The 18,372-nt window shown below is 36.4% G+C and overlaps 2 protein-coding genes across 4 annotated transcripts; one reads left to right on the forward strand and one right to left on the reverse strand.

The window, feature by feature from the left end:
* Positions 1 to 311: 311 nt before the first annotated feature.
* Positions 312 to 7,387, reverse strand: hmg20b (high mobility group 20B). Its single transcript, XM_051094083.1, has 9 exons — positions 7,300 to 7,387; positions 6,584 to 6,680; positions 6,195 to 6,416; positions 3,724 to 3,844; positions 3,565 to 3,620; positions 3,382 to 3,448; positions 3,064 to 3,279; positions 2,855 to 2,987; positions 312 to 775 (listed from the first exon to the last, which is right to left on the reverse strand). Exons 2-9 carry the CDS (start codon positions 6,659 to 6,661, stop codon positions 763 to 765), a joined length of 906 nt encoding a protein of 301 aa, XP_050950040.1. The 5' UTR covers positions 6,662 to 6,680; positions 7,300 to 7,387; the 3' UTR covers positions 312 to 762.
* A 2,519-nt stretch (positions 7,388 to 9,906) lies between these two features.
* On the forward strand, positions 9,907 to 18,025 carry btbd2a (BTB (POZ) domain containing 2a). Of its 3 annotated transcripts, none has more exons than XM_051094908.1 (9): positions 9,907 to 10,505; positions 10,704 to 10,823; positions 12,835 to 12,991; positions 13,221 to 13,326; positions 13,415 to 13,612; positions 13,740 to 13,932; positions 14,047 to 14,134; positions 14,392 to 14,538; positions 17,023 to 18,025. In XM_051094908.1, the coding sequence occupies exons 1-9, from the start codon at positions 9,907 to 9,909 to the stop codon at positions 17,182 to 17,184; spliced, it is 1,770 nt and encodes a 589-aa protein (XP_050950865.1). In that variant the 3' UTR covers positions 17,185 to 18,025. The 3 variants fall into 3 exon arrangements, with proteins under 3 accessions (XP_050950865.1, XP_050950866.1, XP_050950867.1); XM_051094909.1 differs by having other exon boundaries at positions 9,907 to 10,415; XM_051094910.1 differs by lacking the exon at positions 10,704 to 10,823 and having other exon boundaries at positions 9,927 to 10,415.
* Positions 18,026 to 18,372: the final 347 nt, after the last annotated feature.

Raw genomic sequence — 18,372 nt, forward strand, 5'->3', positions numbered from 1 at the left:
GTTGTGGCCAATGTCACCCTCTACTGGATAAACATACAATTCAAAGCTGGAAAAAAAAAAAAAAAGTAAAATAATTCTTGCCAGATTTTATTATCTTTTTTCACCACAAACCTTTTGCATATTAAAATAACTAACAATCCAAAAAAATTAAAATACAAAATAAAAAAAAATGCATTCAAGTACATAACTAAAGCAGTGTAAACTCTTGACACCTGAAATATCTTAATGATTCTTATTGCTAGAATTCATCACGCTTTGCAGTGCCAACAGACTTATGATTTGTTCAAAAGGGAATGCATACAAAACCAACATTATTTATCAGTTTTAATTCAGAAAACATAATGATTAGGAATGTTACTCAATGTTCAGAGTACAATTCATTGCGCAATTCTCATGATCTTGCAATCCAAAGGTCACCAAGTGTAAGATGCTTCACTTTAGATTCTATTACAACATCTTAGTAAAGACAATATTATCTTGTAAAAATCGTAGCATGCTTTTAAACCATGCTTACCATGATTCTAAATGGACTTAGTCTTTCGATGAGCTGCTGTAATCTCAAAACAGCAATAATTCGATGCATTAGATTACGTCAATGAGTTTCGAATCCGCCAGCACCAGTGTTACAATTTAGCTTATTGACGAGTTAAAATTTCAAATTAAACCGAATGGCCCGTTACACCTTGAAAGGCAGAGCTTGAGGGTCCCAGGCCTTCCAAATGTTTGGGACGTTTAGATCCCACCACAGCTGTAGACACGTTTTCAAAGCTTCTCACTAGAGGAAAATGAAGAAAAATAAATAGGTGACTATCAGATAATCTCCACACTAATCTTTCTTCAGAACAACTTGAGGGTGAGAAAATGACCATTTTTATTTTGGGGTGAACATTTAAAGAGATAGGTCACCCAAAAGTGAAAATTCAGTAATTAATTGCTCATCCTCATGACATTCCAAACCTGTAAGAACACAAAATAAGATAAAAGACAGGTAAAGAATTCTCATAACTTCGTAAAATTATGGTTTAATCACTGATGTGGACTATTTTAATCACACATGGACTATTTTAATGCTTTCCTTACTACCTTACTGGGCCTTGAACGTATCAGTTATGTGGCTGTCTATGCAGTGCAACGGTATGCAGATCTTAATTTGTGTCCTGAAGATGAACAAAGGTCTTACGGGTTTGGAACGACATGAGGGTGAGTAATTAATAACAGAATTTTAATTTTTGGGTGAACTATCCCTTTAAGTACTTTTCAAGAGTTCACCTGCTCATCCAGTCCTGATGGTCAACATTAAACAAACTTGGCTTGCTGCCTTCAACAGAAACTCGAACCTGAGACTCGGCTTGAGCTCCGAGTTCAGCCCCCCCACTGCGGTACTACATAGAGGGAGAATAACAGAAATACAGGAGGAGCTGGGGAGGTGGAGGGATGCTGGAAAAAACTGACACTGGGACGGTGGAATGAGTACTGCTTATACGGGCTATTCTACAGAATTGTTCCAAATGGCTGTCCCACAACCAAAAAAAAATACTTTTAATTAAATTTATTATCTATTGAAACCCACAATAATATTTAAAATATCAGTAAGCTTAATATATATAAAATCATAATTTATTGGGTACTTGCGATTGGGAGGTGGCTGTCCCAAACCCTAACCCCTAAATTTCAAATAATGAAAATGATATTGAAATAATTTTTGCATTTTATTCCATTGTTGTTGTTGTTTTTTTTTTTTATTTTTAATTAATTTAATTAATTAATTTAATTAAATTTTTTTTTTTTTTTTTTTTAAGTGAAGTTTTTTGTTTGACATTTTTGTTTTTTTGGGTGTTATCCCATAAAATTGTCACCACCGAAACATTTGGTGGCATTTCAGTAGTGACATCTTTGTTTTTTTGGTGTCATCCCGTAAAACTGTCACGACCAAAACATTTGGTGGCATTTCGGTAGTGACATCTTTGTTTTTTTTGGGTGTCATCCCATAAAACTGTCACTACTGACACAGTCACGACCAAAACGTCATCATTGTTTTGGTAGTGACAAAAAGGGAACACAAATTCCTTTATCTGAGGGAAATAAACAATTGCAGTACAGTTATAAAAAAAATTTGTATTTTAGTATGTTTTGGTAGCGTCTAAGTATGCAAGTTAAAATTCTGTAACGTGATGTGATCCCTACCACTACTAAAAATGTGCTGTCACGACCAAAACATGGGATGTTTTGTCAAAAAATATATTAAATTTTAATAAATAAAAAATAATTTAAATTCTTAAATCAGTATGATCAACTTTTTAGTTTTTACAAAGTAAAATTGTTAAAATTGTAACTGTTATTGAACTACATCTGAAAACTTTTTAATAAAATAGAAAAATATATATATTTACAAGTAAGATGTAAGCAAAATCTTAACATCTTAAAATCTTTACCCTTCTTATTAAATTATATATTACTGTGTTTTGGTAGTGACAAATTTGGGGAGTGGACAAATATTTCAAAACTTTCAGAAAATACAATATGAGAATTAACTGCACAATTACTAGAAATGTGTACCTTGGATATTATACAATTTGCATACGTACAAATTTTGTGAAAAAACGCCATTATTTTCAAGACGTTTCCAACTTTGACTTCGAACCAATTCTGCAGAATGGCCCATATGGGCTTATAATGATGACTGACAGGACTGAATGAATAGGCTCCTCCCGAACCTACATTTGAAACTTCATTTGTAGTTTAACTCCTTTGCTGGAGTAAAATTTTATAACGGAATCTGTACTTGTACTCAAGTACTTTGACTACCACTGGTCTTATGGTACATAGTATTCACAAACCATAAGCAGAAGCTCACCTGTCTACGTGAGCTAAAAGCTCTTGCAGCTTGAGGACTAGGGCGCGATGCTCATGAGGCCTGCTCTCTAAAGCACCACTCAAGCGACTTAGGTACGAGTCCAGCGTTCCAATCGATGGCGTCTCGCCCGTGCCTGAAAAAGAAACAGTTGTTTCCCACTGCGACCAAGGATGATAGTACTGGTATTATGGGTACAGTACAATACTGACCTGGCAAAGGCACAGTGGCTAGGCTGTTGACCAGTGTCTGTTTGATTGCCTGTAGGTGGCGCTGGAGAGCTTGCGTGCGAAGCTCATCCTGGCCCAGTTCAGCCTCCAGTCGCTCTTTGGCGCTGAACATGTCGGCAATATGCTTCTGGAGAACCGCATTCTGCTCTTCGAACTCCACGTTAGCCTTGCGCAGTCGCCGCAGCTCCGCTTCTCGCGCTGGGAAACATGATTTCATTTTTAGGTGAACTATCCCTTTAAGAAATAGCTTTCCATGTTGATGTTTTTTGCTTGTTTTAAGAAAGAAAACAAACAACTTACCTTTGTTTTGGTCCAAAAATTCTTCTGTGAATATAGGAACATCAAATCTGGCCGTTAAGTCTGAGTTCTAAAAGAAAATTTCTTCATGAGGCAGGTTGCAAGAATAATTTCCGCACTTAAAAGTTTCTACTACAAAAATGGGGTGGGAATGTTTTTAGGAATTCAGGCTTTGCTCGTGTTTACCTTAAAACCTGTAGATCCTGAACTGTTGGCGTTGATAATAACAGAAGTCAACTCCTCTGTAAAACAAACATTTCTCATTTTTAATAGCAAATTATAGCATACTCATTAAAAAATGACCACCTGAAAAAGTGTGGAAAAAAATAGTGAGTGCATTCTTACCTCTCTTAATTCTCTTGTCCTGAACTTTTGCACATGTGATCTGATAAGCTTCACTTTTTTGGTACTCCCTGAGTTCTCGTGCATACTGCATTTTGTCTCTTTCAGCTTCGTCGAGGTACCGCTGTTAAAAAAAAAAAAAAAAAATAATAATCAGAAGGATGACATTCCAAGAAACAGTTCACCTAAAAATGAAAGATAAAGGCAAGTTTGTTTCTTCATCCAAACAGATTTGGAGAAATGTAGCACTACATCACTTGCTAGTAAATGGGTGCCGTCAGAATGAGAGTCCAAACAGCTGATGAAAACATCGCAATAATCCACAACACGAATCCAGTCCATCAATTAACATCTTGTGAAGTGAAAAGCAGCATGTTTGTAAAAAACAAAGCTATCATCAAGTCACTTTTAAGTTGAAACCGGCCAAAACATGAGTCCATAATCCATATTAACTCTTCATCCAGTGAAAAAGTCCATCCCTTGTTTTCTTCTAGCATCAAAACCCACCAACATATTTACTTAAAACCAGTGTTGGGGAGTAACTAGTTACATGTAACGGAATTACGTAATTTAATTACAAAATAAATGTAATTGTAATTAGTTACAGTTTCTGAGAAAAAATGTGTAATTAAATTACAGTTACTTTTGAAAAATGCCAGTGATTACAAAGGGGATTACATCTGAATTTTTTCACACACCCACCCCCACTTACAGATTTAATTTACTTCTTTCATAAATTGCACTGACTGCTCTAAAATGAGACACCAATGTTTCAGGAGTTTAGGACACAGAATAGGACACATGCTTATTTGATAACTGTTTTATTTCCTATTTAGGTTTATACATAAACTTTATTTTTTAAAATTGTTTTTTCCAAGGCATTGTTAGATGCTAGTGTTTTCTGTCATAACTATGCAAACATTTGATTTCAAACCCAGTACCCCAGCTATTAAACTATTTCTTGTTATGATTTCAAATCTGTATTTAACCTCGCAATGATTTTCTGAATTTGGGGCGTTGGTGCCAATAGCCTCATGGTTAGTGTGCCGACGTATTTCCCATCTTGAGGCCCTTCCCTCTCTCCTCCCAGCTCTTTCCTGTCATCTCTCTACTGTCCTATCACAATAAAAGGCATAAAAGCCCCAAAAAATGAGTAAAAAAAGAAAGTCTGAATTTGTGGTGGCTGTGTTTTAAATTAAATTATTACACGGCTCTGTGGAATGCTTGATTCTGATTGGTCAGTCAGGACATTCCAAGGTGTGTTATTCCCTGATAACAACTGGTAAAAACGAATAACTCAGACTCATTCAGGGCAGCTTAAGTCATTGTTATATGCTGGATAGTTTTTCTTGGCTGAAGCTTTGGGTTTGATTAGCTAATAACATGTTAAAGCTTAACTCATTATGTAGACAATTTCTTAATTCTGTCATCCTGGTATTGTGGACTTGCTCTATTGTTTCATACAAACGCAGCTGCTGCCATTTTTTTTTTTTTTTTTTTTTGTACACTGTAATGGATTATAAGATAACTAACAAACTAGTACTACTACTTCATTATTTATGTGGTGAAATGTTGTGTAAGCAAAGTGGTATGACTGCACTGTATCCCTAAAATGTCTAGTTTGAACTTGCCGTTTGCTAGCAACTGATTTCTTCATGGAAGCTTTGCGTTCAATTATTTCAACTCAGATCAGTGCTTCGTGTCTAATTATTTTGACACAAAACATCTAAATAATCTATCAAGCAGCTGTGTAATAAGTGGGATAATGTACATCCAGCCAGTTGTTATCGCAAAATAAAGATGTATGTTATCCCTTGCTTATTATAATCTTAATACAAGTGATAAAGGATTTTGAAAGTCTGACAGTAATCCGTGTTGAGTGCTACTGTAAGGTTAACTCTGCCTGGTTTAAATGTTTCAGAATGAACAAAAGTAATCAAAAAGTAATTAAAAGTAATAAGTTACATTACTTTAATAAAGTAATTGAAAAGTTACACTGCTTACTACATTTTAAATCAAGTAACTTGTAATCTGTAACCTGTTACATTTCCAAAGTAACCTTCCCAACACTGCTTAAAACTGTTTTTGCTTGTAAACTGCTTGATCAGTGCATATTTTGCTCCTGATTCAGACGAGAGGTAATATTGTAGAACACAATATTATGGACAGAAGATTTATATTTTAGCCAGAAGCAAATGCTTTTCACTTCACAAGACATTAATTGGTGAATTGGAGTTGTGTAGATTACTATTACTTTTTTTTACTCATTCTGACGGCACCCATTCACTGCAAAGGATCCACTGGTGAGCAAGTAGTGTAATGCTAAATTTCTCCAAATCTGTTCTGATGAAGAAACAAACTCATCTACATCTTGGATGTCCTGAGGGTGAGTGTATATTTGGCAAATTTTCATTTTGGCTGAAATGTTCCTTTAAAAGGAAACAACTGGACAGTCAATTCACACACACAAATACCTGTTTATCATGAGGAGCCAGACGGCTCCATTCTGCTCCGAGTCTCTTGGTGATTTCTGGGAAGGGAAGATCCGGGTGAAGTGCTCGGATGTGTTCCCGTCTCTCATTCAAGAAACGCACGTAACCAGTAACTGGAGCCTTGGGGCCGTTTGGTAACACCTTCTTTCTCTTCTTCCCTTTTGGCCAGCCTCTCTTCTTTACTGGCTGGGAAGTCGACTGGTTCTGTAACAAATCGATTCAAATTGATATGAATCAAATTTGGGAGGAGTGTATGAGGAAAATATGAGTGTGCTTGACTATGCTGACCACAAAAACCTTTTAGAATGATTCAGTTACATAGAAGTGATATATAATAGACAACGTTTTTTTGAAAAAAGTCTTGCTCTTACCTCCTCTTGTGCAGTATCTGTGAGTTGAGAGTCTTTAGATGCAGGAGCATCAGTTTGCTCTTGCTTTACACCACCCATTACATGAATTTAGAAAATTCTGGGACACACACACACAAACATATTAGAACAGAAACATATTTTGTTACTTGAAACATAATAAACGTTATTTTATCTCAGTTATTTTTCTAGACAAAACTAAAACTGAAATAAAAACTATACAGATCTATTTAAAAATAATCTAATAAACAAAATTACTTAAAAACTAACTAGAATTAATAAAGAAAATTTAAAATACGGAAAAAAAATTCAGTTTGTTAATAAATGCTACTAAAATAATACTGTTGGGCAGCACAGCCGCAAAATGCTGTCTAGATAGACATAACGTTTGGAAACACTCCTATTATGAAATCGATCGCTGGCTTATTTACTACGTGTTTTGTTTGCATAAAAAATGTATTAAGCTGTAAATGTGCAAACACACATGCATGTGAGTTGGAGCTTTAAGTGCATTAATGTTTAAAAAAAGACTTTTCTCTGCATCACCGGTTATTATTATTAGCTAAAGTAGCATATTTGGCTAACTAGCCTCTGTTGAAGCTCAGATAAAATAAATGAATCGCGCCTTCATTACGAGAGATTATTTATTTATATTTATACATATCTATTTGTATTTATTAAAATCTCCCGTGAGTTTAATATACAATATTTCCACTTACCTAAATTATTGCCTGTTTTCTGAACTCAAACGCTAGCCCAGCGACGAAACGTTGGTTTGATTGACAGTTCCTTGGTGGTTTTGATTGGTTTGTGGGTTTGGGTAGGCGGGGCGAATGGCAACGCGCTTTATTTGCATTGCGCATGACTGGAAATAAAAGTTATTTTTAAAGCAGTTGTCCATTTTCTGTTATGACTACACAGTTCTGTTTAACATTTAGGCAACTAATTATTAAGTAAATAAATAATGATATTGATATATGAATCAATGAAGTTTGATTTTCGTGCAGGCACCCTTTATTTTCAAAGTTATTTTTTAATCAAACTTAAATGCTCTTTAAAACGTAAATGTGTCACATAAATAAATATCTAGTGATTTTCCTTGACTTTACCAGCATCCTTCCAGTATTTTATGAATATGTAGTATTAAATCATTTTATAGGCTAGAGATAGTTGGGAATTTACATTTATGTCTGATACAAATTCTTGGAATTTTATTAAACACTTAATAGTGTCTTCCAAGTGTTTTACTACAGTAACTATGGCTTAACTGTTTTTTTTATTTTATTTATTTTTTTGCCGTAAAATCACAGTAACTACAAACTTAACCTTGGTTTTGTTACACTTACAGTAATTATAACAGCACCTATGATCTAATTATGGCTTTGTAGAAAAATCATAGTAGATTAATAATCTAATACAAAACGTATTAATAATGTGGGAGAAATACTTAAGCATGGTTTTGTAAAGAAAACATTTAATTCCAAAATTAGCCTAAATAATTGGCATTTATTGTCACTGTACTGAAGTCAAGGCAAATTATTATTAAGATCAGCAATATATTGTTTACACCACTCCATTATGTTAATCAGATATTTTTAATAATTATTTGTATCTATGTTTGTATTAGATTATTTCATTATCGTTAACAGAAAGAAATATCTAGCCAATTTATACATATAAATACAGTGATTTATGATTTCATCTAATTCAAAATTTTAACATTTTCCTTAACTGTGGGGACTGTCAAAGTTATGTCATAGATTAATAAAAGAAAAAAATGCTATATATTAAATATATTATAGTGCTGTCAAGCGATTAATCGTGATTAAGTGCATCCAGAATAAGTTTTTGTTTACATGTGTGTGCGTGTGTATATTTTTTATGTATATATAAATACACACATGCAAGTATATATTTAAGAAAAACATGTTTATATATTAAAAATATGTAAATATGATAATAATTATATGAATGTAAATATATAAGTGCTGTTCAAACGATTAATCGTGATTAACTGCATCCAAACTAAAAGTTTTTGTTTATATATGTGTGTACTGTTTATATTTATGTATATTTTTAATATGAATATTTATATATATGATATAAATATATTTACTGTATAAACATCTTAAATATTTGTGTGCATGTGTGCATTTATATATACATAATAAATATACACAGTACACACACACATATACTATGTACACAAAAACTTTTATTTTGGATGCGATTAATCGCGATTAATCATTGCCCAGCACTAAAATACATAAATGTAAAAACACGTGAATAGTTTTAAAATATATACTGTATGTGTGTGTATTTATATAAACGCAATAAATATACACAATATAAACCTACATTATGTAAACAAAAACTTTTATTTTGGATGCGATTAATCGCGATTAATCATTGCCCAGCACTAAAATACATAAATGTAAATACACATGAATAGTTTCAAAATATATACTGTGTGTGTATTTATATATACATAATAAATATACACAGTACACACACATATACATGTATTTTACTATGTTAATCATTGCAAAAAATACTTTTATTTTTAAAATATATACTGGTGTGTGTATTTATATAAACGCGAAATATACACAATATAAACTTACATTATGTAAACAAAAACTTTTATTTTGGATGCGATTAATCGCGATTAATCATTGCCCAGCACTAAAATACATAAATGTAAATACACGTGAATAGTTTCAAAATATATACTGTATTTGTGTGTATTTATATATACATAATAAATATACACAGTACACACACACATATACTATGTACACAAAAACTTTTATTTTGGATTGCCCAGCACTAAAATACATAAATGTAAAAACACGTGAGTAGTTTTAAAATATATACTGTATGTGTGGGTATTTATATATACGTAATAAATATACACAATATAAACATACATTATGTAAACAAAAACTTTTTTTTTGGATGCGATTAATCGCATTTACATATATTAAAAAAACAAGAACCTGTAAAATTGCACTCGTTGATTGATCCTACGGTTATTTAATGTAACCAGTTACACTTATTAAATGGTTAAACTTTAATAAAGCTCTTAATTTTTGCCATGTGGGAAAAGTTGCTCTCCTAGTTTAATGCCTCTTTCGACAGACACACTTCCTTGAATGAAACATTTCCACGAACACCTGCCTCTGTCTCTAATAAAGCATTGGCTAGAGAATAAAAACATGAAAACTAAAATGAATTGTAGTCAGTTTGGCCAAGTTAATTAAAAGGGGCTCGATGAAGTTCGAGTCTCTCGTGGGAAGGCAGTCATTTGGCCAGTATTTCTGGTTATGCGCTGTTGTGTATGTTTATTCCAGCAAAGCCTGCAGTGTTCACCATCCAAGATGGCTGCGGGTGAAAGCAATAGCCGATCGTCATGTCTAAACTTGTCTAATTCGGGGCCACTTGGCAATGCACCGCCGAGCAACAGCGCCCATTCCTCGCCCGCAAGCAACGGGGGAGCCGTGGGTGCAGCCGCGGGAATGAACCGGAGCGCGGGGAATTCGAACCCCCAGTCGGGCCCGGAGAACGGCGGAGGCGCCGAGTCTGCGGTGAGAAGCACGCCGAGCGCGCAGAACCCTCCCCGGCAGTCGGTCGGTCAGAGCGGAGCGACTTCAGGCGCTGCGTCAAACATGACGGCGACATCATCATCATCATCATCCTCATCCGCGTCTACCGCATCCTCCTCTGCCGACGCGTCCGCTGCCGTCGCCTCGCTTCCCAGCAGCCCGGCTTCGGTTTTGGTTTATCGAGAGCCGGTCTACAACTGGCAAGCGACAAAAAGTACAGTGAAAGAAAGGTTTGCATTTTTGTTTAACAACGAAGTGCTAAGTGACGTCCATTTTTTGGTTGGGAAGGGAATGGGAGTGCAGCGCATTCCAGCGCACAGGTAGGGATGAATAGCGGTATGTTTGTCTGTTTTACTGGAGTCATTTTTCAATCATTCTGTATATTGCACTAAACTAAGCTTATGGCAACCTCTCCCGCTCGATGAATATAAACTAAATCATTTGTTTCGGCGAGGATAAAATCCATATTTGATCCTCAAATGGCCGTATTTACAGTCGGGTCCCGTTGCTCTTCGCAGATTTGCTCTCGCTGTGGGAAGTGCCGTGTTTGATGCCATGTTCAACGGTGGCATGGCAACAACGTCGACCGAAATTGAACTGCCAGATGTGGAACCGGCTGCATTTCTAGCCCTTCTCAAGTAAGAATGGGCCGCGGAATGCTTCGCTGCACGCTTACTGCTCTGTACTGCTCTTCTGTGTGTTGACCCCTGTTGTCATAACGTCCTTCAGGTGCCCTCTGCCATGTAACTGCAGTCAGCAGACCCTTGCAAACGGTTACCATGGTATATACACGTGTTTCTGCCAATATAGCATGCAGTTTCTGTTCCTGGTTGTGTCCTTAAAACAGTGCTTTCGAGTAAGCTTTCGAATTCTTTCTTAGTTTTTGAGTGATTCTGGTGGCTAGAGCCATCATATTTTGGCGGAAATAAACTGTTACCGTGGTAAATGTTTGTAATAAACCAAAACATTGAATTGTACTAGACATTGTGGACAGAAGCTATAACTAGTCTCAAACCAACAATAACACAGGGATCAATAATATCTGTCAGTCAGTCTGCTTAGGTCTTTATGCCTGACTATCTATCTGTCTATCTATTGTCTATCTATCTATCTATCATCTGTCTGTCTGTCTGTCTGTCTATCTATCTGTCTATCTGAGTATCGTCTGTCTGCTTTATCTATCTGTCTATCTATCTATCTATCTTTCTATCTACTTGTCTATCTGTCTATAGTCTGTCTGCTTATCTATCTATCTATCTATCTATCTATCTATCTATCTATCCATTATATATCTATCTGTCTGTCTATTTGTCCATCTGTCTATCTGTCTATTGTATGTCTGCTTATCTATCTATCTATTTATCCATCTATCTATCTACTTGTCTATCTGTCTGTAGTCTGTCTGCTTATCTATCTATCTATCCATTTATATATCTATCTGTCTGTCTATTTGTCCATCTGTCTATCTGTCTATCGTATATCTGCTTATCTATCTTTCTATCTACTTGTCTATCTGTCTATAGTCTGTCTGCTTATCTATCTATCTATCCATTTATATATCTATCTGTCTGTCTATTTGTCCATCTGTCTACCTGTCTATCGTATGTCTGCTTATCTATCTATCTATTTATCTATCTTTCTATCTACTTGTCTATCTGTCTATAGTCTGTCTGCTTATCTATCTATCCATTTATATATCTATCTGTCTGTCTATTTGTCCATCTGTCTATCTGTCTATCGTATGTCTGCCTATCTATCTATCTATCTATCCACTTGTCTATCTGTCTATCGTATGTCTGCTTATCTATCTATCTATCTATCTATCTATCCACTTGTCTATCTGTCTATCGTATGTCTGCTTATCTATCTATCTATCTATCCATTTATATATCTATCTGTCTGTCTATTTGTCCATCTGTCTACCTGTCTATCGTATGTCTGCTTATCTATCTATCTATTTATCTATCTTTCTATCTACTTGTCTATCTGTCTATAGTCTGTCTGCTTATCTATCTATCCATTTATATATCTATCTGTCTGTCTATTTGTCCATCTGTCTATCGTATATCTGCTTATCTATCTATCTATCTACTTGTCTATCTGTCTATAGTCTGTCTGCTTATCTATCTATCTATCCATTTATATATCTATCTGTCTGTCTATTTGTCCATCTGTCTATCTGTCTATCATATGTCTGCTTATCTATCTATCTATCTATCTATCTATCTATCTATCTACTTGTCTATCTGTCTATCGTATGTCTGCTTATCTGTCTATCTGTTTATCTATCTTTCTGTCTACTTGTCTATCTGTCTATAGTCTGTCTGCTTATCTATCTATCCATTTATCTGTCTATCTATCTATCTGTCTATTTGTCCATCTGTCTACCTGTCTATCGTATGTCTGCTTATCTATCTATCCATTTATCTATCCATTTATCTATCAGTCTATCTATCTGTCTATCTACATGTCTGTCTGTGTATCGTCTGTCTGCTTTATCTATCTATCTATCTATATATATCTGTCTATCTGCCTGTCTATCTATCTGTCTGACAAGCAATCAATCTTAAGGCCTGTCTGTCTCTCTAACATCTTATTTATGTGTTTCTGTCAATCTGTAAGTCTTTTTTGTTTCTTTTGCCATTGCAGATTTTTATACTCTGATGAAGTGCAAATTGGACCAGAGACCGTTATGACCACGCTATACACAGCCAAAAAGTATGCAGTACCTGCGCTCGAGGCCCACTGCGTCGAATTCTTAAAGAAAAACCTACGTGCTGACAATGCTTTTATGCTGCTTACTCAGGTAATCACAGGGATTTGAATCTGATTTGATATTGGCACTAGGAACTGACATATTGACGGCTCCATTGTTTCAAGTTTGTTCCCCAGCCATCTTGAGTTCCCATGTTTGACAGCTCCCTTTCAAATCCTAGCAAACAGCACCTCAAGCTTATTGAGTGTGTTTGTTGTCTGCTTTTTTTGCGTGCAGTCTATTATAGATTATATGAAAACACGGTTCCTTTTGCTTGCAGGCACGGCTCTTTGACGAGCCCCAGCTGGCTAGTCTCTGTTTAGAAAATATCGACAAGAACACAGCTGATGCGCTAGCCGCCGAGGGCTTCACGGATATCGACCTCGGTACTGTTCTTAAGTATCAAATATCACAACAAAATACAATCAGAAGAGTGAGTCAGAAATAGACCGTCTTATGTTCCCTTCTGTGCAGACACCCTCGTGGCAGTCCTGGAGAGAGACACGCTAGGTGTACGGGAAGTGCGTCTCTTCGGGGCTGCGGTTCGCTGGGCGGACGCCGAGGCCCAAAGGCAACAGTTACAGCCCACGCCGGAGAACAAGCGTAGAGTGTTGGGAAAAGCACTTTCGCTTATTCGCTTCCCGCTCATGACTATTGAAGAGTTTGCAGCAGGTAATTTTCATCAGATCAAAATGGATCGGCAGTATTTCATTTGACCGTCTAAGCTAAAAGACTAGTCATCGCTGCTGTAGTGAGTGGCGCTAGCCATCACGCTAAACCTTGTGTATGTGTGCGATAGGTCCGGCTCAGTCTGGTATACTCACAGACCGGGAGGTGGTCAGTCTGTTCCTGCATTTTACCGTCAATCCGAAGCCTCATGTGGAGTTTATTGACCGGCCTCGCTGTTGCCTCCGGGGGAAAGAGTGTAGCATCACACGTTTCAGTCAAGTGGAGAGCCGCTGGGGCTACAGCGGAACAAGTGACCGCATCCGGTAAGCGTTTTTTTTTTTTTTTAAACCATTGATTCAGGAAGTGCTGAGACATTGAATGGGAACATGACGTATCTAATATAGGTGGAACACTAAAAGCTTTTTCATTTTCCTCAGGTTTTCTGTAAACCGCAGAATATTTGTGGTTGGATTTGGGCTCTATGGGTCCATACATGGTCCAACTGACTATCAGGTCAACATCCAGGTGAGAACCAAGCTTTTTTTTGGTCAAAAAAAATCATATTTCAATCATAAACTGCCTGCAGTATGTTCACTGACATTCTAACAGATGGTCTTCCTGTCTAAGTGGGCGATTCTTGGCCAGAATCAGTTGCAATAAGCACCAGATTTTTAAGCAACAAGTCAAGTGTTACGACTAATCATTTTTGTAGTTTTGCACTTGGAAGTGTGAAAATGTGGCAGTATGTGAGCGGTAATGGAGCATGTTTTCCTCTAATCTAGATCATACATACAGACAGCAACACAGTTCTCGGTCAGAACGATACAGGCTTTAGCTGCGACGGAACGGCTAGTACCTTTCGAGTAATGTTCAAGGAGCCTGTGGAGATTCTTCCAAGCGTCAACTACATTGCCTGCGCCACTCTCAAGGTAAAACAGACTGAAAATTTGAGTATTAGTCCATTTATATGCTAAAATGGTATTTGAGTTTGTACAAGGTGCTTAAAGTGCTTGAAGTACTTGACTTTTTAAGGCTTGAAAACCCATGAAATTAGCAATGTTCCTGAAGAGGTACCTGAAAAGTGTTGAAACTGATGAATCTATGAAATAAGTGTTTAATTTTGTCGATAAGCATGTATCTTTTCACTCAATTAAAAAAAAAATACCCTTTTTGCTAATTTCAGTTAATGTCTGAAAACAATCAAGCTAAGCAAGTAGTAGTACTGACACTGTTGTGTAAACGTGGCTGAAGATGTGAAAAGAACAATTTATTGGTTTTAGCTTGTGACTTCGATCATTCATTTCAAGCGATTCACTAGCAAAAACCAGATCAATTTAAAAGAGCTGTTCATATTTGAATTTCAACATCGCTTGTTATTTCGACATCGCATGATTTTAAAAAGCACAACCACAGCCAATGTTAAACCACTGCATTGCAGAAATTATTTACTTATTTACCACTCCAAATGGATTGCGTATCGCAAATCATTTGTTTCAGATTGAAACTTCAAATCACATATCATGAATAATTTGATTTAGATCGGAAAGGGTTTGTGAATCATTTCGTGAATTAAATAATTCAAATCAAATGATTCGCGATACGCAAAGTTGTGATTTAAGTCAAATGATTGAGTCCTGATCTGAAACAATGGTTCGTGAATCATTATTTTGATCAGGATTTCAGAGCGTGGATCACGAATCATTTGCTTTTTATCAGAACTTTGGAGCACGGATTGCGAATCCTATGACTTAGATCGGGACTTTGAGTATTGTGAATAATTTGATTCAGATAGGGACTTTGTGTATCGTGAATCATTTGATTTAGATTGGAATGGGTTCGTAAATCATTTCGCGAATTGAAAAATGCAAATCAAATGATTTGCAATATGTGGTTTGAAGTCCAATACGCAAAGTTGCAATTTAAGTCAAATGATTCACGCTCCGAGTCCTGATCTGAAATGCTGGTTCATGGATCATTATACTAATCGGGACTTCAGAGTGTGAATTGCAAATGATTTGATTTAGATCAGAACTTAGTAGCGCGGATTGCAAATCATTTTCTTTAGACCAGGACTTCGGAGCAAATGATTCTTGCTCCGCACTCCAAGTCCTGATCTGAAATGATGGTTTGTGAATCATTATTCCGATCAGGACTTCAATCGCAAATCATTTGATGCAGATCTGGACTTTCTGTATCACAAATCACTTAATTCAGATTGGGACTTCGGAGCACGCATCGCAAATCATTTCATTTACATCGGAATGGGTTCATGAATCATTTTGCATATTGAATTATTTAAATCAAATGATTTGCGATACGCGATCTGAAATCCTGTTCTAAACCAAATGATTTGCGATATGCAAAGTTGCAATCTAAATCAAATGATTTGCTCTGTGCTCCGAGTCCTGATCTGAAATGATGGTTCACGAATCGTTATTCAGAGCGGGACTTAAGAGTGTGGATTGTGAATAATTTGATTCAGATTGGAACTTCGGAGTGCGGATCGCAAATCATTTGACGCAGATTGAAACTTTGTGTGTATCACGAATCACTTAATTCATATTGGGACTTAGGAGCGTGCATCTCAAATAATTTCATTTAGATCAGAATGGGTTCATGAATCATTTTGCATACTGAATAATTCAAACCAAATGATTCGCGATATGCAACGTTGCAATTTAAGTCAAGTGATTTGCGCTCCGTGCTCCCGATCTGAAATGATGGTTCGTGAATCGTTGTTCAGATCGGGACTTCAGCGTGGATCGCAAATAATTTGATTTAGATCTGAACTTCGTGGGTGCCGATCGCAAATCATTTAATTCAGATTTAGTAGCACTTCCTGATCTACACAAAATGATTCGCAATATTCGCTAAGTCAAATGATTTGTGCTCACGCTCCGAGTCCTGATGTGAAGTGATGGTTTGTGAAGACTTATTGCGATAGGGACTTCAGAGAGTGGATCGCGAATAATTTGGTTTAGATCGGAACGTGTTCATGAATCATTTTGTGAATTGAATAATTAAAGTGAAATGATTTGAAGTCCTGATTTAAATCAAATAATTTTGTGATACGCAAAGTTGCGATCTAAGTCAAATGATTTTGACTTATGATGTCTTCAGTTGCGCTAATACTTAACTAAAGTCTACTGGCTATTAATTTTCATAGGAATCCATGGTATGTGGAATTTTGTGTAAGAGTGAAAGATTTTCCCACATAGATTTTGCATTAGGTTCAAGTTTGAATTCATTGCATTTACTAAGAGGAAGCTGCTTGGTTTTAAAAGTGTCTATTGGACAGTGGACCTTTTTTGACCGCACATGTAGTTCTCTTGAAACAATCATTAAATCAGTATCATTTAATACAGTTTTCCATGAATTATAAATGAACCATTGATGGATTGCTGCTTTTGCAGGGACCAGATTCTCATTACGGGACCAAGGGAATGCGTAAGGTCACCCACGAAGCTCCTGCTACTGGTACCAAGACCTGCTTTACATTCTGCTACGCTGCAGGCAATAACAACGGCACTTCCGTAGAGGATGGACAAATCCCAGAGGTCATCTTCTACACATAATGACCAAGCAGAATCATCTCACGATCGAGGACTCTCGCATTGCATTTTGTGGCCAATTCACCGGTCTCCATGTAGGCCGGCGACCAAATACTGATCTCTCATTTCTAAAGGTTTAGTTTCTAAGATTTGAAGCATGAGAATTCAGTCCTTTCCAAGTGTACTTAGGGTACAGATTCTGTTTCTACCCAAGTAGCACCACGTAGTACCACCTTGATGTTATGACCGGCCAATGTCATTGCTAATTAACGAACAAATAGGTGAACTTCGTCATGCTCTACTACAGGTACCGTTCAACTCTAGAGGGTAACTCTCTTCCATTCGTACATTTATTTGAATGTTGACGATGTCTTTTGGTTCCACCTTTGACCCTTGATTGTTTAATGCTCATCGGTCCCTCAAATCACACTAATGCACTTCAGCCCCACAGTAAGATTGGGGGAAAATACACTACATCTAAAGACGTCAATTCATTGTAAAATGGACTGTTATGTACCCGTTTTGAGTGGCCTGCACCCCTTGCTAGAGGTGAAACTCCATTTCTTTGACAGCAGTGTGAACAGTAGATGTTTAAAAGGTGTTGTTTTACCATAGTTGCCCTTCTTGTAGTGATAAGCCACAAGAGCACTTGCATTCACAATGCCACTATGTATAAAAGCTCTTAAGTATTGCAGTGAACATTTCTGTTACCGATTCTGGATATTTTTTTCTTGAGGTGTTGATATAAGGAAGACGAACAGGAAACAGCTTCATGAATGTACCAATGCTTACCTTGTAAGCGCTGTAAATATAATGTCCTTGTCTTGTTTCTGTATGTAATTAAAGTCTGCACCCCTAGTATGGATCACAATGGATAAATTTATGCAGCATACACCATTGCTCATACAACTTAAATGTTTTTTTTTTTGACTCTCAGAAGTCAAATAAGGCTGACCTTCAAATTTAGGGTTTCTTCTTAAAAGGCTTTACGACTTTTGCCCAACAAGTTAGGCTGCTTTTTAACTAGTGCACCTCACATTCACTTATTCTTGTTCCAACCACAAATGTTTGGACAAGTATAGAGTGCTGAAGTTTAATACTTCAAACATGCACTAATAATTGCCTGAGTAGGCAATGTTAATTAGAGTTGACATGCAATCAATCAACTTTAACTGATGAACCTTAGTCATAATAGCTGGCATATTTAATGTG

This window comes from Labeo rohita, chromosome 22, assembly GCF_022985175.1.
Source record: "Labeo rohita strain BAU-BD-2019 chromosome 22, IGBB_LRoh.1.0, whole genome shotgun sequence".
NCBI classification, from domain to species: domain Eukaryota; kingdom Metazoa; phylum Chordata; class Actinopteri; order Cypriniformes; family Cyprinidae; genus Labeo; species Labeo rohita.

Excerpts from the sequence above, each read along its gene's own strand:
- btbd2a (XM_051094908.1), top strand. The coding sequence starts at position 9,907 with ATGCGCTGTTGTGTATGTTTATTCCAGCAAAGCCTGCAGTGTTCACCA. Across the intron at positions 12,992-13,220 it reads CTTTTATGCTGCTTACTCAG|GCACGGCTCTTTGACGAGCC; the intron begins GTAATCACAGGG and ends TTTTGCTTGCAG. Across the intron at positions 13,327-13,414 it reads CTTCACGGATATCGACCTCG|ACACCCTCGTGGCAGTCCTG; the intron begins GTACTGTTCTTA and ends CCTTCTGTGCAG.
- hmg20b (XM_051094083.1), bottom strand. The coding sequence starts at position 6,661 with ATGGGTGGTGTAAAGCAAGAGCAAACTGATGCTCCTGCATCTAAAGAC. Across the intron at positions 3,845-6,194 it reads TGGCTCCTCATGATAAACAG|CGGTACCTCGACGAAGCTGA; the intron begins GTATTTGTGTGT and ends TTTTTTTAACAG. Across the intron at positions 3,621-3,723 it reads GGACAAGAGAATTAAGAGAG|AGGAGTTGACTTCTGTTATT; the intron begins GTAAGAATGCAC and ends TTTGTTTTACAG.